Consider the following 22,148-nt stretch of genomic DNA (forward strand, 5'->3'; position numbering starts at 1 on the left):
AGGCACAGCAGCATCATACTGCAATTTCCTGATCACTGACATGAGAAGGGGGCTCCCTCTCTGCCCGATGTGGAAGGCCTCAGCAGGCTCTTCCTCCCTCCTCAGAGTCTAACATTCCTGTGGGGAGTGAGGTCATGCTCACCAGCACCTACTGACAAAGTGCTTCCTGCATGTTCACCACACAGATGGGGCAAGAACTCAGATTGTGAATATCACACAGGAAATTCGTGGCCACCGTCCATGACTCTCTTTCTACACAGCATGCTTAAAAGGTGTGAGGCAACAACAGGTGACAATTGAGAACTAGTCAGACCTGTGAGAAAGATGTTTCTGCTCCTGCTCCTCCTGGTGGCTGTCCTGCCATTCAGCACTGAAGGAGGTAAGCAACCATTTCCTTCCCTCTAACACTCCCACAGTGTTCCTGCCAGGCTCTGTCTAAGGTCTACTTCTCACTTTGTTAACCTCAAATTTTGCTTAGCCTAGCTCCAGCACTGGATAAAGAGGGTTCTGAAATCACAGTGAACTACTTGTAATGGCACCTGGTGAGTGAGATCTCAGTCATATAAAAGTGAGAAATTGTGAAAATATCATAGCACTCCCTTGGAAATATACAGTTGAAAACGACGTCTGAAAGTTCTAGTTGGCCAGACCTAAGAGTGGCCGCTTTATCCTGGAACTGCCACCTGGATCGAGCTTCTGGCACAGCAATTTGAAGTTTTCTCATGGTTTATAGAACAATCTTGTTGTTTCTGAGTGGTATAGTTACCATACTTCCTTAATCAGAATGGAGAAAGGCAGCCGGAGTTTCCTACCCCACTAGTGTATTATGCTAACATTAGGCAAAGCCCAGTACTTAACTGAGGAGGACTCCAGGTGAAGCATGAGACAGAGGAGCAACTGAAGTTGGGTTATTGGCTGTATTTTAGATCTTCTGGTCACTGTGTGCTGAATTCTTCCTTGATGGGTACTTGAGGTTGTATCTGACTCAGGGAGAAGTCTTGGCTCCATCATCACTACACGAAGAAATTGAAAACTAGTGAAAAGGTAGCATCATGCTTTAGCCCTGCGTGATCATCCACAGAAGCCTGGGACCCTTCCTATTTTAATTAATTAATTAATCAATTAATTGAATTTTTACATACTAATCCCAGTTCCCCTCCTTCCTCTTTTCCTTCTCCCCTTTACCCACCCCATTTCCTCATCTGCTCCTCAGAGGTTTTAAGGCCTCCACTAGGAAGTCAGGGACCCTTTATTGATGTGTGACAGATTCTACAAAAGGCTCTCTTCTCCACCAGGTTTGTTGCACAGTTTCCACAAGCACACAGGTGCAGAACAAATTTTCTCTTCTAGGGAAAATCTTTTGGGGTACAGAAGCCAAACGCCAGTCCCATCCCTACATGGCATTCTTAGAGATTTATAAAAGCGGATCACATTCAAAGACATGTGGTGGCTTCCTGGTCGAAAAAGACATCGTAATGACAGCAGCTCACTGTAATGGAAGGTAAGAAGAAGCAACCGGCTTTGTTGCCTGGGACTGACCAAATAACAACTGATACAGGTTGTCCCTAAACATAGGCTAAAGACAAAGATCAACCTCACTATTGTATTTGACCTAAACTGCTTGTGGGATATGGGACCAGATGGTGTAGGTGAAGGATCTGAATGGCTGGGGAGTTTTCTGAAGACCTAGAACACAATACTCCTCATTATTTTCTTGATCTTTACTCAGTCAAGCTTTGCCTTAGACTGAGCCCTCCACCTTCAATTTAGAGACTTATTGATTGTTCCTATGTTGTGCTTAATCCATTTTATTTTCAAGTGAAATAAATGTAACGTTGGGTGCCCACAATATTAAGCAACGGAAAAACACTCAGCGCATCCCTGTTGTTAAAGCCATATGGCACAATGGCTATAATCGTGATACAAACGTCAATGACATCATGCTACTGAAGGTACCATTTTACTGATTATTTTTGGTGTACTACTAGAGATTACTAGGTTATGCTTCCAGTCCTCTCTCTGGTCCCAGGCTATGGTCCCAGGCAATAGAATGGGTCTTTGGGCTCTCTGCAGGTGGGGAAGGTACAGGCAACCCCATGTGTGATTTAAGTTTGCTGAGATGCTGGATATGAACTATTCTTCATCTTTCTGACCAGCTGAAACACAAAGCTCAACTCAGTGATGCTGTGAAGACCATTGACCTTCCAAAGAGCCAGGACTTGGTGAAACCTGGGCAGGTGTGCACAGTGGCAGGCTGGGGACCACTGGCCAATTGTACTTTGCCTAACACACTTCAGGAAGTGAAGTTAGAAGTTCAAAAAAGTCAAAAGTGTAGAGAAATTTACAAAAACTACAACGACACCATCCAGCTCTGTGTGGGAAATCCCAAGGAGAAGAAAGCTACAGCTGAGGTAAGGACACGGCCATCTTCAATTGTTTGCGCAGGAGCAGTGCTGTAATGCAGGCACACAGCCATGTCTTCTCCCACTGGGACAAGTTCTGCTAGACTAGAGTTTATGCAGGGATCAACCTACAATGCTATACCATTTTCCATGAGTTAATCTATGTCCTTTCACTATGGGAAAATAGGAGAGTTAGAGTCCTAGTGAAACTGAAGAAAGGACACACAAGGCAGGGACACTCCAGTTAGTGAGGGACAGAGTTCATTGACCTCCATCCCATTCAGGACAGAGGTCAATCAATGGATGGCACTTTACCTTTCTATATGATATTCCAGGCATTAGTGAGAATGGAGAAGATTGTGGAGAAAATGAGTCTGGCAAGAGGTAATGATATTTACTAAGACTTCCCATTTTTCTGTTCACAGAGTGATTCCGGGGGACCCTTTGTGTGTCACAGTGTAGTCCAGGGCATTGTAAGCCAACACCATTGTACTGGGGATCTTCCCGAGGTATACACCAGAATCTCAAGCTTTATGCCTTGGATTCAGAAAGTGATGAAAATCCTTCAACAACCCTAGAAGATAAACCCTGTGTCTGGGCTGGTGTCCCACATCCTGGAGTACATCTATCCAAATCTTAATAAAGAAATCTGTCTTCACAAATGATCTCATTCTTTTCTGTGAATGCATATCTTAAGCAGTTTGTGCACCAATATTCTTCACCCTCACCTCATGGTTGTTATCCTTAAGTACTTCTCACATATATAGGCCAGTGCTGTCAGGCATGGCAAGTACTGACTTTGTCTAAGAAGGATGTCTTCTTTCTTTCCAATTTCTTCTTCAAATTTAACAGATTACAACATTGGGGGTGATAGTCAATCAAACGCCCTTAACTTATACTCCACCCTTTCCTCTAAGGAATTTCTACGGTTCTAGAAAGTCCACTGTTCTCTAAGGCTCCTCCCATGTCTCCAGATTCAGCACCTCAAGACCTCTCTAGCCAGCTGTCATCGCATCTCAGAACAGCAGCGACCTCTTTTTACATTCTCCAAAGTGACTCAGTATATGATACATGACAGCTCCAACATCAGGAATTTTAACATAGGATCAAATGTTTTGTGCCTAGACCTGTCACTTCCACTACCACAGGGTGAGCTCAGCACTTCTCATGTGTGTGAGGATGTGTGAGTGTGAGTATGTGTGTGCATCATGCTCCAGGACGCTGGTGTCAGCTGAGTCACGAGCATCCACTGAATAACTACTGTTACATTCAGCTTGTAAAATTAGTCATAGATGGCAGCCTGATAACTTTTTAAAAAAATTCTCACATGTATGTATTCTCAGCTTATTGAACATTCTAAAAACCTCTCTCTTCCCTAACATCCTTGTACACCCTAAACTCTTCTCACAAATTTCTCTCTCATGTTCATTCCTATGTATTTAGTTTTATGACCTCTGATATTAGCAAAGATCAACTGTGTCATTGTGGATTTGGGTCTCTCTATCAGAGCCTGGTAGTGGATACACACTGAAGACAGTGATTTCCTCCTCTCCCAGAATCTATGAATAGCCAATAGTTCACAGGTAAAGAGTGGGGCCCTGCAAACCCCTCCCCCTTCCTTGACTGATTGGTGATAGGGCTAGTCTTATGTGGGCACAGAGCTGGTAACTACAGTTGGTGTTAACTGATGGCAGCAATAATTGCATCAAGTCTAGAGAAAGGAATTTTGGAGACCATCATTCTATCTTCCGGGTCTTATATATTTTGTATGCCCTCTTCCATAATGTTTCCTGAGTCTTAAAGGCAGTGTTATAAGTTACTGAACTACAGATGGGCTCACAACCATCATGTATTTGTACATGTTAAGCAGCCATGATTCTCTACATTCACCACCATTCTTGGTAAGGAGAGGAGTCTCTGATTAAGGCTGGGATCTTCTTTTGTCGATGGGGAAAGCATAGGTATTTAGAAGGCAGTTTGTTGCTGTGTTGGTTTAGTCTACCATCAGAAATGCACCCTGCATGAGCCCACTGCCCCCTCTAGGTTATTAGCTAGGCTTATAGCACCAGGCCTGGGTCCCCTGTCGCCCATGGTGTGGGTCTTGAATCTTATCGGGGGCAGTTGGCTATCCTCAAAACAGTGAAGCTGCTATTGGATAGGTGGACACATCTGGTTTTCCAATAGTATCTTTGTACTTCCTTTATCTTAGTTAACTCTTCCCTCCATACAAACTTACAGCTCCTATTCTCTGCCTCATTTCCGGTCTATAACTTTCCACTTTAATATTCACCTCCTTTACTATCTACGTTTTCCTATTTGTGATTGGTAGAGTGTAATTGGCCTTCATAAGTTCATGGCAAGTGGCATTATTAGAAGTGGTCTTGTTAAAGGAAGCATTTCTCTTTGAGGGTCGTCTTTGAGTTCTCCTTTGTGCTAGCTATGTTCAGTGTGACAGGAGTGGGGTATCATTGTCATAGACTTGACTATGCTTTTGTTTGGAGAAGTCTGGGCTTTGGTACTTTGCATTAGGAAAGCAGTGTTTAATGGGCATTACTAGTAGTAGCATGGAAGATTTGAACTGTATGGGCCGGGCTCAAGGGGTTTCTAGAAGAATTTAGTGTGTCGCCTAGATCAAGGACACCAGAGGAGGGCTCACACAATTAACTAACCTGAGCTCATAGGGGCTCACAGAGACTGAATAGGCAACCAGCTTGCATGGGACTGACATAGGTACTCTGCATATATGTTATAGTTGTGGAGCTTGGTCCTCTTGTGGGACTCTTAACAGCAGGAACAGGGACTGTCTCTGAATCTTGTGCTGAGTTTGGGAACCTATTTATTATACTGCATTGCCTTGCCTAGCCTTTAGGTAAGGCAAAATGCTTAGTCTTACTGCAAATTGATATACCATGGTTCATAGATATCCATGGGAGACCTGATCTTTTCTGAATAGAAGCAGAAGAAGAGTGGGAATGGGTGCAGAGAGGAGGTGGGGGAGGGACTTAAAGGAGAGGAAGAAGTAGAAAGTATGATCCAGATGTAAGATCATCAATCAATAAATTATTAAACTTGAAAAAATGGATTCCGGCCCACCTTCACATTCATTCTTTTTTAACAGACAGTTCCCTGGTATATCCTCACCTAAAAGGCTTTGAGCACGTGGTATTGAGGATTCAACTATGAGGCGGCAGCAGCCTATTTGATTCCCAAGCATCAGTTCCCAGCTGTCCAGTACTTCCCATCACATGGAACCTACAGGATTGTCCTGCTATGCCAGTTATTTGTCACTTGGAGTCCACTCCACCACACCTAAGAACATTCAAATTGTGGAGATGCCTGTAAGGGTTAGAGGGGAAAAGGGAATCAAGACATATACCTTACACCATCTATTCTGAGAGGACTGAGTATGAAATACTTGCTATGGCTTTCCTTTCATTTCATGAAAATATTCATGGCGAGTAAAAAAATGTTTAAAGGTTCAAATATACACCCACCTCCATGAAAATGGATAGCTCAGAAAGGAAGTGACCACAATGCATCCTATTAAGTTAATTCAGGAATACAGTTGATTCCTGGTCTACACTCTTGGCTGATACTCCTCCACTTAAATCTTTTCATGATGCTTGCTTTGCTTGAATATGTATCTGGAGAGGATGTGTGATGTGAAACCAAATTCCTTTCTTTACACTAACTTGAAACCTATCTCCCTGGGGACTACAGATATCTGTTAGCCCAAAAAATAGTGGTATTGGATAACATATTTCTACAAGATTCTTGTGCTGATGTGACTTTTTAATTGAATAAATATCCAGGACATGTCATTTCTCATCTCTGGACCAAAGAATTCCCCAAGAAGATTCTCAGCATCAAATCAAACAGTGTCCATGAGGTTCTTTACAGCACGCCTTGCTCTAAAGAGCATCAGTTCACATAGACTCCTTGGCCCTCTTGTGTCCTGTCTCTGGAACTACAAGGAGGAAGTTCCAGTAGGCAAACTCAGAGTGCTTACTGTAGGACAGAGCCCAGAGTCAGCATCCTTTCAGTACCACTCTGTCTTCCCCACAGCAAACTCTTCCTCTCCAGTTCTCCATCTGCCATCTTCGTGTGCTTGGAAGTCCATTCACTTCCCAGGATCCTCTCCCGTGGGAACTCACCTTAAGATGGAACCTCCTATCACAGTCTCGATCTGAGTCAGCTCAGCATTCCCAAGAAAACTAAACCAGTAAGGAGGATACAATCCTCAGACACAGTGAGCAGCTCAGCAGACACTCAAGACTTTGAGTGAGGTTCCTGGAAGCAATGTAACAAATACGTCAACTGCATGTACCATTTTGCTTGCAGTAGTGGGTTCTATAAATAGAGGCGAAAGAAATACCCAAGCCAGGCAATAGTATCACCTTAACTGGGGGTGTTTATTCTTTAGAAACAAGAACAGAGGCCTGTGTAAGACTTCAGGCTTTTCTCAGATGAATCTGTTGACATCCATGTCCCACTTACAAAAATTCCCCACTAGCTTCTCATAATTTTCTTCCAAAATATCAAAAATTGTGGTAACCATGTAGTCTGCCTTAAAAATCTCTGGAGAATATGCGAGCAAACTCCCTCTGGGAAGAGACATCCTAGTGCTCTAGATAAGAGTTCAGGTAGACCTTCTGTCATCACCTCGTCCCTCCCCAGCTCTCACTCTGGTTTTAACACGTTCTCCATTTTCTGTGACTAAATATAGTCCTGAACTATCTAATAATGCTTGGTGCATGGTTATCAGATTAAAAAAATGACCATGTATGAAGCATGAGGTAGCATCATGCTCAGGATGCTGGTGTTTGTACAACAGTCTCTCACAGATGAACAGAGACAAACATAGAGTCAGGCAGTGGAGCAACAGGACAGCATTATCACACAGGCTCACTGTGTCCATACAGAAAGGTGAAAACCAACTAAGAAGAACATTGTTGATAGCTGTGCAAGGCTGTGGTAGGTCTACACAATGCCATTGCACTTCACTAGTGAAAACAGCTAAAAGGATCAAATGTGTTTTCTACACTTTGCAACAATGGCAATTGTTTGACTTTAAACATTCTGGGAGAATATAAGAAGATCAAATCTCTATGGAAGAAGATGTTGCTTAAAGATGTCGAGAGTCACCATCCCCTATTCAGATAAAGTATTGATGAGGCTTCTTTTCCCTGGAGCTTTCAGCTATCTGGACCCAGGAAGAAGGTTTCGGTGTAGCTGATATCACAGCCGGGCAGGGGCCCAGGTCTACCTTGCTTCTCTGTGATCATAAGACAGAAACAGAAGTTGTGGGTGGCAGGGACACAGAGGCACTATATAAGGAGAGGGCTTGACTGGAAGGGAAAGGCTGAGCAAAGACACAAGCGGAAAGGGCTCGCATGGCCTAGACCCTTGTCTGAATTCCTCTTACTTGGAGTTCACGGCACTCATTACAGGACCTCAGTGATTTTTCAAACATGAGAAATTTTCATCATTATTTTGATGATTTGATCCTGGCCCTTTCTCATTACCTTCCAGACCTCTCCCTCACATACATGCAGTATCCCATGCAAATGTTGACCCCATTTGTTTCCTTTCTTTCAATTCACAAAGTCCTCAGCAGTGAAGTCCTCACAGCAGCAAACAAATTTCATTCCACAGATAGTGTTCAATCTTGTGCACATATTCTCCATCCCCTGGTCAGAACCACAGTCACCTCTGAGAAAGGTCACAGGTCACTAGGACATTCACAGTGTGGCTGCTTGACAATGTGACCTGGTCCCAGGAAGCCCTGAGACAATGGGGATGTGAGCCAAGTGTGAGGCAGAACGGTAGCGAAGAGTCTGTCCTAATTGCTCAAAAGTCGTTTAACTACCAGGAAAATGAGATAGCATTATCAAGATGTAAGAAATCAGTGACAGCGTCGGTCTGATGCATCTAAATGATAATCAGCTGCTGCAGAGTAACGTTATAATCTAGCATCTTCAATATTCTATGTGTCTAAACTGATGGATTTTGTTTGAGTAGATATATAGTACCTTACTAGACAGATATTTAACAATTATTCCAACATCACTAAATGTGTTCATCATTTGTAAATTAGGGGAAGAAGATCAAAGTAAATTAATGGAGAAACAATATAATGATAATCTCTCTCACATTCCTTAGGGAGAGGTTGAAGATGAAGAGAATATGTTTGACGATTCCAGCTTTGCTGTGACTGATGAAAAGTCAGCATGAGGAGCATACACAGCTACATCAGAGCTCTCCTCATGTCTATACTAGATGACAAGATTGCCTAGAAAAGCAGTCTCAAATGCCAGGAGGATTCTGGTGTTCTAAGAAGAAATGCACTTGAATTTTCATTCAAAAGTACGTGCATATGCAGGAGGAACTAGAGCTGGCTCTTCAGAGGAGACAGAGACAGAGAGAAGCTGTTTCAGAGAGAGAGAGAGAGAGAGAGAGAGAGAGAGAGAGAGAGAGAGAGAGAGAGAGAGACAGCTAGATCCTCAGGGATGGAGAGAGAGATAGAGAAATTGCTTCTTCAGGGGAGAGAGATACTGGTTCCTCAGGGAGACAGACACAGAGAGAAGGTGTTTACTTCGTGGAAACAGAGAAGTGGGCAGCACCCTAGCTTTGCCTACATCACATTCTTCCCTGGGGACCAGATTGCCTGACAGTTTGGAACAAGAGCAACTGCAGACACTCAGCAGGAACAGCACAGATCTATTTCTGCTCTTCATCTCTCCTTTCCTGACGCTAACTACTTTGTTGATGAAATGATTTCAACATTTGAAATGTCAAGAAGATGAGAACATCAGTGTCCTTTTAGACTGCATTGGACCCTTAATATTTGCTGTGCAATCATTTCTATAAAGCTGCCTCTTCTGTCACCAACATCACACTAGCACTTCATCCCACCTCACAGTAGTGTTCACAGCTCATGAGATTTTCACAGGTGCTCCAGCTTTTCTTTAGGATTTCATTTTAAAAGAGGACTTTCAAGTGTGGAACAGAAGAAGTCCTCATGTTCCTCCAAAAAGCAGTTAGACATGAGCTCCTCCTAGAGAGTTTTACGGGATGTAGAGATGTTATTTTTAAAGGAGATAATTTCCTGATCACAAATTAAAGAGACAAAGCCATCATAGTGCAGCTCTCTGATCACTGACATAAGAAGGGGACTCCCTCTTTACTTGATGTGGAAGGCCTCAGCAGGCTCTTCCTCCCTCCTCAGAGTCCAATATTCCTGTGGAGAATGCGGTCATGCTCACCAGCAACTGACTGACAAAGTGCTTCCTGCGTGTCCACCACACAGATGGGGCAAGAACTCAGATTGTGAATATCACACAGGAAATTCGTGGCCACCGTCCATGACTCTCTTTCTACACAGCATGCTTAAAAGGTGTGAGGCAACAACAGGTGACAATTGAGAACTAGTCAGACCTGTGAGAAAGATGTTTCTGCTCCTGCTCCTCCTGGTGGCTGTCCTGCCATTCAGCACTGAAGGAGGTAAGCAACCATTTCCTTCCCTCTAACACTCCCACAGTGTTCCTGCCAGGCTCTGTCTAAGGTCTACTTCTCACTTTGTTAACCTCAAATTTTGCTCAGCCTAGCTCCAGCACTGGATAAAGAGGGTTCTGAAATCACAGTGAACTACTTGTAATGGCACCTGGTGAGTGAGATCTCAGTCATATAAAAGTGAGAAATTGTGAAAATATCATAGCACTCCCTTGGAAAGATACAGTTGAAAACGACGTCTGAAAGTTCTAGTTGGCCAGACCTAAGAGTGGCCGCTTTATCCTGGAACTGCCACCTGGATCGAGCTTCTGGCACAGCAATTTGAAGTTTTCTCATGGTTTATAGAACAATCTTGTTGTTTCTGAGTGGTATAGTTACCATACTTCCTTAATCAGAATGGAGAAAGGCAGCCGGAGTTTCCTACCCCACTAGTGTATTATGCTAACATTAGGCAAAGCCCAGTACTTAACTGAGGAGGACTCCAGGTGAAGCATGAGACAGAGGAGCAACTGAAGTTGGGTTATTGGCTGTATTTTAGATCTTCTGGTCACTGTGTGCTGAATTCTTCCTTGATGGGTACTTGAGGTTGTATCTGACTCAGGGAGAAGTCTTGGCTCCATCATCACTACACGAAGAAATTGAAAACTAGTGAAAAAGTAGCATCATGCTTTAGCCCTGCGTGATCATTCACAGAAGCCTGGGACCCTTCCTATTTTAATTAATTAATTAATCAATTAATTGAATTTTTACATACTAATCCCAGTTCCCCTCCTTCCTCTTTTCCTTCTCCCCTTTACCCACCCCATTTCCTCATCTGCTCCTCAGAAGTTTTAAGGCCTCCCCTAGGAAGTCAGGGACCCTTTATTGATGTGTGACAGATTCTACAAAAGGCTCTCTTCTCCACCAGGTTTGTTGCACAGTTTCCACAAGCACACAGGTGCAGAACAAATTTTCTCTTCTAGGGAAAATCTTTTGGGGTACAGAAGCCAAACGCCAGTCCCATCCCTACATGGCATTCTTAGAGATTTATAAAAGCGGATCACATTCAAAGACATGTGGTGGCTTCCTGGTCGAAAAAGACATCGTAATGACAGCAGCTCATTGTAATGGAAGGTAAGAAGAAGCAACCGGCTTTGTTGCCTGGGACTGACCAAATAACAACTGATACAGGTTGTCCCTAAACATAGGCTAAAGACAAAGATCAACCTCACTATTGTATCTGACCTAAACTGCTTGTGGGATATGGGACCAGATGGTGTAGGTGAAGGATCTGAATGGCTGGGGAGTTTTCTGAAGACATAGAACACAATACTCCTCATTATTTTCTTGATCTTTACTCAGTCAAGCTTTGCCTTAGACTGAGCCCTCCACCTTCAATTTAGAGACTTATTGATTGTTCCTATGTTGTGCTTAATCCATTTTATTTTCAAGTGAAATAAATGTAACGTTGGGTGCCCACAATATTAAGCAACGGAAAAACACTCAGCGCATCCCTGTTGTTAAAGCCATATGGCACATGGGCTATAATCGTGATACAAACGTCAATGACATCATGCTACTGAAGGTACCATTTTACTGATTATTTTTGGTGTACTACTAGAGATTACTAGGTTATGCTTCCAGTCCTCTCTCTGGGTGGCTAGACTATGGTCCCAGGCAATAGAATGGGTCTTTGGGCTCTCTGCAGGTGGGGAAGGTACAGGCAACCCCATGTGTGATTTAAGTTTGCTGAGATGCTGGATATGAACTATTCTTCATCTTTCTGACCAGCTGAAACACAAAGCTCAACTCAATAATGCTGTGAAGACCATTGACCTTCCAAAGAACCAGGACTGGGTGAAACCTGGGCAGGTGTGCACAGTGGCAGGCTGGGGACGACTGGCCGATTGTAGTCAACCTGACACACTTCAGGAAGTAAAACTAGAAGTTCAAAATAGCCAAGCATGCCAAGTAATGTCCAGATACTACAACAACTCCATCCAGCTCTGTGTGGGGAATCCCAAAGAGAAGAAGGCTACTGGTAAGGTAAGGACTCAGCTGTCTTCAAATGTTTGCCCAGGGACAGAGTTATAATGCAGACAGACAGCCATGTCTTCTCCCACTGTACAATTGCTGATAGTCTAGGGTTATGTAGGGATCAGCCTACAAGGATCTAACATTTTCCCTTAATCCTCTCTCCTTTCACTTTGGGAAAATAAGAGAACTACAATCTACTGAGACAGAAGAAAGGACACATTGCCCAGGGACACTACAGTTAGTGAGTGACAGAGTCCATGAACCTTCATCCCATTCAGGACAGAGGTCCATGGTGGCCCTTAATCTTTCCATCTGAAAACCCAGGACTCAGTGGGAACAGAGAAGAATGGGGAGAAATGAGTGTGACTTGAGGTGATAAGAGGATATTTACAGGGACTTCTCCTTTTTATGTCCACAGGGAGATTCTGGGGGACCTTTTGTATGTGACAATGTGGCCCAGGGTATTGTCAGTTATCAATTTTGTACCAAGAAACCTCCTCGGGTATTCACCAGAATCTCAAGCTTTATTCCTTGGATTCGGGAAACAATGAAAGTCCTGCAACAATCCTAGAAGACAGCTCTGTGTCTGGGCCAGTGTCCAACATCCTGGGGTACAGCTATTTGAATCTTAATAAAACAATCTGTCTTCAGAAAAGTGCTGAGATCATTTTCTTCTGTGAATTCATGTTTTAATCACTTTTGTGCACCAGCTTCTTCGCCCTCCCCTCGTCTCCTGGTTGCTGTCTTCAAATACTTCTCACTAAGCCTGCACATACCTGTGCACCAACTCCATTCTTACAGCACATATATGGGCCAGTGCTTCAGTCCTGAAGAGTACTGACTTAGTCTGAAAAGGATGCCGCCTTCATTTCTGAATTTCTTCAAATATACTAGACTACAAAGGGAAGGAAAGTTCACAAGCCCTTCCCTAGTACTCTACCCACCCCTCTAAGGAATATCTATGGTCCTAGGAAGTCCACTCTGAGGCTCCTCCCAGGTCTCCTGGTCCAGCGCCCCAATGCCTCTTTACCCAGCTGCCATCTCATCTCAGAACTGCATTCACCTCTCTTTACCTTGCCCCAAGTGACTCAGGAGATGACACAGGACAGCTCCAGTACCCAGATCAGGAACTTTAGCATAGGATCAAATGTTGTGTGCCTAGACCTGTAAAGTCACTTCCAGTGCATCAGGTCAACCCAGGGCTTCTCCTCGGGATATAATCTTTCTACAGAGCCCTAATGTGAGCTGAGTCATGAACATCCATAAATACAGCATTCAGCTTGTGTTCCTAGTCATAGATGGCAGCCTGATAACTTTTAAAAACAATTTCTTTTTTTTCAAGGCCCTCCAAGCATAGGACTTTTTATTTTTACAATCTGTGCCTAAATTGGGTGTTCATGCAGTTATAATATGCTAGGCAATCTGAAAGGATTTGTACCTTAACTAACTTACATGTAGAATCATTTGACATTTTCTCTTTTTTTGTTAGTAAAGACCATTTATTCTCCATTTCTTTTTGTTTATATTCTCACTCCTCCCACTCTTCAACTGCACTTGGGAGCTCAGCCCAGTGCTCTGCTCTTGGTCTCTGCCTCTATTTCCATCAGTTGCTGGATGAGGGTTCTATGGTGATATTTAAGTTATTCATCAGTCTGACTACAAGGCAAGGCCAGTTTGGGTACCCTCTTTTCTATTGCTTAGGGTCTTAGCTGGGGTCATCTTTTGAATTCCTGGGAATTTCTCTAGTGCTAGGCTTCTTCCTAGCCCCATAATGGCAAATGGATGGAACTAGAAAAAAAAAAACCTTCCTGAGTGAGGTAACCCAGACCCAGAAAGATGAACATGGTTTGTACTCACTCATAAGTGGATACTAGTTGTAAAGCAAAGGATATTGAACCTTTGGTTCATGATCCTAGAGAAGCTAAGGTACAAGGGAAATCCTAATAAAAACATACATAGATCCACCTGAGAAGGGGACATAGACAAAGTCGCCTGATAAAATTAGGAGCATTAGGGGTGGAGAGAGAAGGGAGGAAGTAAAGGGAAGAGAAGGATTGAAGGAGAGGATGGAGAAGAACTTGAGGGAATGGGATAGTCAAGATGGAGGAAGGACAGAGATGAGAGCAAGGAAAAAGATCTTTTGACTAAAAACAGTTCCTTACATGTACTCTATGCTTATTGAACACTCCCTAAAGGTCTCACCTCCCTAACATCCCTGTCCACCCTAGGCTCTCCTCACATATATGTGTTTAGTTTTATGACCCCTGAGATTAACAATGACCATCTGTGTCACTGTGGATTTGGAACAATGTATTGGAGCCTGGTAGACTCATCAATGGATACACACTAAGGACAGTGGTTTGCTCCTCTCCCAGAATCTATCCATAGCCCATAGTTCAGAGATGAAGAGTGGGGCCCTGTAAGCCCCTACATCTTCCTTGACTGGTTGTTGATAGGGTCTCCTGTGGGCCCAGTCCTGGTAACTACAGTTGGTGTGAACTGATGATGGCAATAATTGTATCGTCTAGTGAAAGATCTTTTGTAGCACGTCACCCTACCTCCCAGCTCTTATATGCTTCCCATGCCCTCTTCCATAATGCCTCCTTAGCCTTAGTGGGAGTCACATAAGCATCTTAACTAGGGGTGGACTCACAGCAGTCACTTATTTGTGCATCTTGGGCAGCAATGATTCTCTGAATTCATGGTAAGGAGAGGCATCTCTGATTAAGGCTGGGGTCCCCTTTTCTCTATGGGGGAAAGCACAGGAATTCGGAAGTCAATTTGCTGCTGTGGCAGTTCAGTCAACCATCAGAAAGGCACTCTCCTATGGTCTTACTGCGTCCTCTGTGGGGTATTAGCCACGATTGCAGCACCAGGCGTGGGCTTTCTGAAGCCCATGGTATGGGTCTTGAATCTGATCAGAGGTCAGTTAGGTACTCTCAAAACAATGGAGTTGTTATTGCACTGGGGGACACATCTGGTTTTCCACATAATTTCTTTATACTTTATCTCAGTTCTTCCTTCCAACCCAAACCTATAGTCCCATCCCCTGACCCTCTTCCAGCCTAAAACTTTCAATATTCCCTTTCTTTAAGACCTCCTTTAAGGTAAGTTCTCCCCCTTAATTATTTCAGGTTTTTCTGGCTTCTACAGTTACTCCATGTTAGATATGCAAAACCAAACATCCACAGAGCTAGGCTCCTCATATGAGAAAGAACATCCAGTTTTGGTCCTTTGAGGCCTGGGTTGGGCATTCAGAAAAAATTCCAAATTCCAACAATTTTTCTACAAATTTCATTCTTCTTATATGTACGCCTTTATTGTCTATTCATCAGATGACTGCTTCCATTTCCTAGTTAGTATTCATCAGTTAGACTGCTTCTATTTCCTCATTACTGTAAGTAGGGCAAGACAAGGCTTTGCATGACCAAGCATTATAACCACAGATCATAAGAGTATAAAGTGGTTAGCTCATTGTGTCTAAGTACTCAAGAACAGAGGCAAAGAAAATAAAGGGCTCTGAATGGTGTTTTTGTCTATATAAGGATGACTGGTATGTTGTGTATTCAGTATGCTCTTTCCATTCTTTCTTCTCTCTCAACCAAATTCTATCACCTGCTTCTTATTAGAATAAATCCATGATGCCCTCCCCATTGTCTACACTAATGATTGCCATCAGGCTCAATCAGTCTACCACTAGTTTTTGTAAATAAAACGGACACTCTCACACCCATATGTCCTGCCTCTGAAGATCATCTTTGGAGGGTGAAGTAGGCACCTCATCACGGCATCCAGTACTCTCAGGATCTGGTCACAAATTCAACACCAGCAGAGAACAGAGCCATGACAATTTCTGATTAGGAAAATAAAGCTTGACCAGGCCTGCTCAATGGTTTTCAACCCTCCCTTTCTCAGACTTTGAAACTATAAAAGTAGGGACCAAGCAGAAACACCCCAGAGGCTGATGACAGACTGCACTAGTGTAAAAATGCAGGCCCTACTCCTCCCGTTGGCCTTTGGAAGTGGAGCTAGTGTGCTTTCTCTCTCCCTACCCTCTGATAGACTGGAGCTTTTAAGTGCCACCCTGGGGAAATCTCTTAAGTCAAGTGAGAATGAAAAATTAACTCCCCTTCACATAATCTCATCAAAATACTATGTTCATAGAAGCATTCTTTGTAATAGCCCAAACATGGAAATAGCCTAGATGCCCCTCAACTGAATAATGGATGAAGAAAATGTGGTACATTTGCCATTTACACAATGGTTTTACTGCTAATTTACACATAGCAGTAAAAAATGACAACTTGAAATTTGCAGGCAAACAGATGGATTTAGAAAAACCATATTGAATGAGGTAACCCAGAGCCAGGAAGACAAAATATGTACTCACTTATAATTGGTTTTTCACGTAAAACATAGAAAAACCAGCCTAACACTCACAACTTCATTATTAACTTCAGTGCTCAACATATAACTTAAAGGAACCTAGACAACAAAGAGTACCTTAGGAGAGACATAAAGATCTACATAGGAAGGAGAAAAAGACAAGTTCCAGACGGGTGAGTGTGTGCCATCCCCGGGGTGGACTGTCCCTGAAGGACGCACAGACCACTCCTCCCAGCTCCTGCTGCAGGGGCTTCTTTGTTACACATGACCCTGCCTCCCCCAAGCCTGCCATATTGTCTGCAAGTTCCTTGGCCCAGCAACAGTTCCTGTTCCTGCACTAAGGCTATGCACCCAGAGGGGTGAGTGTCTGCTGGCCAGGCAGGCCAGAAGGTCTCCACAAAGGAGTGCAGGGCACCTTCAGCTTCTGCTGCAGGGTCTTCTGTGTTCCACTTAACCTTGTCCTCCGATGTTTGCCCTTTTGTCTGCGTAGTCCTTGGACTACCAGGAGACCCTGTGTCTGTGCTGAGGAGTTCCATCCAGACAGGAACAGTTCCTGCTTCTGCACTGAGGAGATCCACCAAGATAGTCAGTCACAGCAAAGATTGGACCAAGACACCAAGACTCTCCTGGCTCCATTTGAAGGAAGAGATGGGCAGGCACTAATTCAAGAATTCCTCCAACAACCTGAAAGGCAACATGACATCACCAGAATCCAGGGATCCTGAAACAAGAATAACTGAACACCTTACTTCAGAAGAACTAGAAGAAATCGACTTTAAACAGAACATTATGAAAATAATAGAGGACCTTATACAGGACATGAAAAACTGCCATAAAGAAATGGAGATGACAAACAAAAAGGTAGAGGAAATGAATAAATTTCTCAAAGATACCCAAGAAAAATAAGAAAAAGCAATCAAAGAGGTAAGAGAAACAGTTCAAGACTTGAAAAATGAAATGGAGGTAATGAAGAATACACAAACCAAGGGAAGGATGGATATGGAAATTCTGGGTAAACAAACAGGAACTACAGAGACAAATATTCCCAACAGAATATAAGAGATAGAAGAAAGAATCTCAGACACTGAAGATAGAGGAAATAAACACACTGATTAAAGAACAAAACAAATCCAACAAATTCTTAACACAAAACATCCAGAAAATCTGGGACACTGTGAAAAGACCAAACCTAAGAATAATAGAGGTAGACGAAGGAGAAGAATTACAGTTCAAAGGCCCAGAAAATATATTCAACAAAATTATAGAAGAAAACTTTCCCAACCTAAAGAAGGATATTCCTATGAAGGTACCAAGAAGCATACAGAACACCAAATAGACTGGATCAAAAGAAAGTATCCCCATACCATATAATAATCAAAACACAAAACATACAGAATAAAAAACAGATATTAAGAGCTGCAAAGGAAAAAGGTCAAGTAATGTATAAAGGGAAATCTATAAGAATTACACCTGACTTCTCAATGGAAACCGTGAAAGCCAGAAGGTCTTGGATAGGTGTGCTGCAGACACTAAGAGAACATGGATGCAAGCTCAGACTACTATACCCAGCAAAGCCTGCATTCACCATCGATGGAGAAAACAAGATATTCCAGGACAAAAACAGATTTAAACAATACATTGCCACAAACCCAGCCTTACAAAAAATACTAGAAGGAAAATCACAAACCAAGGAAGTCAACAACACCCATAATAGCACAAACATCTGACAACCCTCCACAAACACAACTCAAAGAAGGGAAACACACAAACTCTACCACCAAAAAAAAATAACCAGAGTTAACAACCACTGGTCATTAATATCACTTAATATCAATGGACTTAATTCACCTATAAAAAGGCACAGGTTAAGAGAATGGATATGAAATCAGGATCCAACATTCTGCTGTTTATAAGAAACACACCTCAAACTCAAAGACAGACACTACCTCAGAGTAAAAGGATGGGAAAATGCACCAAAAAAAAAAAACAAGCGGGTGTGGCTATACTAATATCTAACAAGATTGATTTCAATCTAAAATCAATCAGAAGAGATGGAAATGGGCATTTTATACTTATAACAGGAACAATTCATCAGGAGGAAGTCTCTATCCTGAATATCTATCTATGCCACTAATATAAAAACACCCACATATGTAAAAGAATTATTTCTTGAACTCAAAGCATACATCAAACCTCACACTCTAATAGTAGGAGATTTCAACACTCCGCTCTCACCAATGGACAGGTCAACCAGACAGAAACTTAACAGAGAAATAAGAGAACTATCAGATGTAATGAACCAAATGTACTTAACAAACATCTATAGAACATTCCACCCAAATAGAAAAGGATATACCTTCATCTCAGCATCGCATGGAACCTTCTCAAAAATTGATCACATAACTGGTAACAAAGCAAACATCCATAAATACAAAGAAACTGTAGTAACCACCTGGTTCCTGGAGAAAATCAACAAGATTGACAAACCCCTATCCAAACTAATCAAACAGCAGAGGGAGAACATGCAAAGTAACAAGATCAGAAATGAAAAGGGGGACATAACCACAGACACAGAGGAAATTCAGAGAATCATTAGGTCTTACTACAAAAGCCTGAATGCCACTAAATTGGAAAATGTGAAAGAAATGGACACTTTTTAAGATAAGTACCATATACCAAAATTAAATCAAGACCAGGTGAACAATTTAAATAGAACTGTAGGTGGCGAGGAATTAAAAGCTGTCGTCAGAAACCTCCCTACCAAAAAAGCCAAGGACCAGATGGTTTCAATGCAGAATTCTACCAGAACTTCCAAGAAGAGCAAATACCTATACTCCTTAATGTATTTCACAATATAGAAACAGAAGAGTCATTGCCAAATTCCTTTTATGAAGCTACAGTCACCATGATACCAAAACCACACAAAGACTTTTCCAAGAAAGAGAATTACAGACCAATCTCACTCATGAACATCGATGCAAAAATTCTCAATAAAATACTGGCAAACTGAATTCAAGAACACATCCAAAAAAATATACATTATGATCACGTAGGCTTCATCCCAGAGAGATAGGGCTGGTTCAACATATGAAAATCTATCAATATAATCATCGTATAAACAAACTGAAGGAAAAAAAAACCCATATGATCATTTCATTAGATGTGGAAAAAGCATTTGACAAAATTCAACACCCCTTTATGATAAAGGTCTTGGAGAGATTAGGGGTACAAGGGTCATACCTAAATATAATAAAAGCAATATACAACAAGCCGACAGCTAATATTAAATTAAATGAGGAGAAACTCAAAGCCATCCCACTAAAATGAGGAACAAGACAAGGCTGTCCACTCTCTCCATACCTCTTCAATATAGTGCTTGAAGTTCTAGCAATAGCAATAAGAGAGCATAAGGAGATCAAGGGGATTCCAATTTGAAAGGAAGAAGTCAGACTTTCATTATTTGCAGATGATATGATAGTGTATATAAAAATTCTGCCAAAGAACTCCTACAAGCTGATAAACACCTTTAGTAACGTGGCTGGATACAATACCAACTCCAAAAAATCAGTTGCCCTTCTATACACAAAGAACAAAGAAGCAGTGAGGGAAATCAGAGAAACATCACCTTTCAGGATAGCCACAAATAGCATAAAGTATCTTGAGGTAACTCTAACCAAGGAAGTGAAGGATCTATTTGGCAAGAACTTTAAGTCTTTGAAGAAAGAAATTGAAGAGGATACCAGAAAATGGAAGGATCTCCCATGCTCTTGGATGGGTAGGATCAACATAGTAAAAATGTCAATTCTTCCAAAAGTAATCTATAGATTCAATGCAATCCCCATCAAAATCCCAACAAAATTCTTTACAGACCTTGAAAGAACAATAATCAACTTTATATGGAAAAACAAAAAACCTAGGATAGCTGAAACAATTCTATACAATAAAAGTACTTCCGGAGGCATTACCATCCCTGACTTCAAAATCTATTACAGAGCTACAGTAATGAAAACAGCTTGGTATTGGCACAAAAACAGAAATATTGACCAATGGAATCGAATCGAAGACCCAGATATTAATCCACAAACCTATGAACACCTGATTTTTCACAAAGAAGCTAAAATTATACAATGGAAAAAAGAGTGCATCTTCAACAAATGGTGCTGGCATAACTGGATGCCAACCTTTAGAAGAATGAAAATAGATTCATATCTATTGCCATGCACAAAACTCAAGTCCAAATGGATCAAAGGCCTCAATATAAATCTGACCACTCTGAACCCGATAGAGGAGAAAGTGGGAAGTAGCCTTCAATGCATTGGCATAAGAGACTATTTCTTAAATATAACCCCAGTAGCACAGACACTGAGAGCAACAATAAATTAATGGGACCTCCTGAAACTGAGAAGCTTCTGTAAAGCAAAGGGCACAGGCAGTAAGACAAAAAGGCAGACAATTGAATGGGAAAAGATTTTCACCAACCCCACATCAGACAAAGGCCTCATCTCCAAAATATATAAAGAACTCAAGAAATTAGACCTTAAAATTCTAAATAACCCAATTAAAATGGTGTAATGAACTAAACGGAGAATTCTCAATAGAAGAATTTCGAATGGCCAAAAGATACGTAAAGACATGTTCAACTTCCTTGGCTATCAGGGAAATGCAAATCAAAACAACTCTGAGATACCTGTCAGAAAGGCTAAGATCAAAAACACTAATGATAGCTTATGCTGGAGAGGATGTGGAGTAAGGGGAACACTTATCCATTGATGGTGGGGAATGCAAACTTGTGCAACCACTTTGGAAATCAGTGTGGTGGTTTCTCAGAAAACTGGAATCAACCTACCTCAGGATCCATAAATACCATTCTTGGGAATATACCCAAAAGATGCTCAATCATACTACTAAAGTATTTGTTCATTTATGTTCATAGTAGCACTATTTGTAATAGCCAGAACCTGGAAACAACCTAGATGCCCCTCAACTGAAGAATGGATAAAGAAAGTGTGTCACATATATACACATTAGAGTACTACTCAGCAGTAAAAAACAATGACATCTTGAATTTTGTATGCAAATGGATGGAATTAGAAAACACTATCCTGAGTGAGGTAACCCAGACCCAAAAAATTGAATATGGTATGTATTCACTCATTAGTGGATACTAGCCATAAACAAAAGATATAGAGCCTATAGTTCATGATCCTAGAGAAGCTAAGTAATAATGTGAACCGAAAGAAAAATATATATAGACTCACCTCGAAACTGGAAACAGACAAGATCTTTGGACAAAATTTGGGAGCATGGGGGCAAGGGGTAGAAGGAAGGGGAGAAGGGGAGGGTTGAGGAGAACTTGAGGGAATGGGATAGTCTCAATGGAGGAAGAACAGATATAAGAACAAGGAAAGAGATATCTTTTTTGAGGGAGTCATTATGGAGTTAGCAAGAACCCTGGCTTCAGAAAAATGCCCAGCAATCCAGAAATATGACCCCTGCTATGACCCTAAACAATACAGTAGAGGGTGTCTGAACTGGTTTTACCCTGTCGTCAGACTGATGATTATCTTAAATATCACCATAGAACCTTTGTCCAACAACAGATGGAAACAGAGCAAAGACCCACATTGGCACACTGGACTGAGCTCTCAATTCCAGTTATAGAATGGAAGGAGTGAGAGTATAAGCAAGCAAGACAAGATCATGAGTGGTTCATCCACTGAGACAGGTTGCCTGAGCTAAAGGTAGCTCACCAACTCCAATTGGGCTAGGAGTGAACGAGCATGGGAACAAACTAGTCCCTCTGAATGTGCTTGACAGCTGTGGAAGACTGAG

At 42.0% G+C, this 22,148-nt stretch overlaps 2 protein-coding genes across 2 annotated transcripts; both read left to right on the forward strand.

The window, feature by feature from the left end:
- Positions 1 to 324: 324 nt before the first annotated feature.
- On the forward strand, positions 325 to 2,980 carry LOC121435106 (granzyme-like protein 2). The gene is made up of 5 exons (XM_041634191.1): positions 325 to 379; positions 1,351 to 1,501; positions 1,820 to 1,952; positions 2,157 to 2,411; positions 2,828 to 2,980. The coding sequence occupies exons 1-5, from the start codon at positions 325 to 327 to the stop codon at positions 2,978 to 2,980; spliced, it is 747 nt and encodes a 248-aa protein (XP_041490125.1).
- Positions 2,981 to 9,850: 6,870 nt separating this feature from the next.
- LOC121435108 (granzyme-like protein 2) lies at positions 9,851 to 12,501 on the forward strand. The gene is made up of 5 exons (XM_041634192.1): positions 9,851 to 9,905; positions 10,877 to 11,027; positions 11,346 to 11,478; positions 11,685 to 11,939; positions 12,349 to 12,501. Exons 1-5 carry the CDS (start codon positions 9,851 to 9,853, stop codon positions 12,499 to 12,501), a joined length of 747 nt encoding a protein of 248 aa, XP_041490126.1.
- Positions 12,502 to 22,148: the final 9,647 nt, after the last annotated feature.

Source organism: Microtus oregoni, unplaced genomic scaffold (assembly GCF_018167655.1).
Source record: "Microtus oregoni isolate MIOR12 unplaced genomic scaffold, Mior012 000045F_ref0000178, whole genome shotgun sequence".
NCBI lineage: Eukaryota > Metazoa > Chordata > Mammalia > Rodentia > Cricetidae > Microtus > Microtus oregoni.

Bases quoted from the DNA above. Each gene is read 5' to 3' on its own strand.
- LOC121435108 (XM_041634192.1), top strand. From the start codon at position 9,851: ATGTTTCTGCTCCTGCTCCTCCTGGTGGCTGTCCTGCCATTCAGCACT. The intron at 11,028-11,345 runs GTAAGAAGAAGC...TTTATTTTCAAG, and splicing joins GCAGCTCATTGTAATGGAAG to TGAAATAAATGTAACGTTGG. The intron at 11,940-12,348 runs GTAAGGACTCAG...TTATGTCCACAG, and splicing joins AGAAGAAGGCTACTGGTAAG to GGAGATTCTGGGGGACCTTT.
- LOC121435106 (XM_041634191.1), top strand. From the start codon at position 325: ATGTTTCTGCTCCTGCTCCTCCTGGTGGCTGTCCTGCCATTCAGCACT. The intron at 380-1,350 runs GTAAGCAACCAT...TTTCTCTTCTAG, and splicing joins GCCATTCAGCACTGAAGGAG to GGAAAATCTTTTGGGGTACA. The intron at 1,502-1,819 runs GTAAGAAGAAGC...TTTATTTTCAAG, and splicing joins GCAGCTCACTGTAATGGAAG to TGAAATAAATGTAACGTTGG.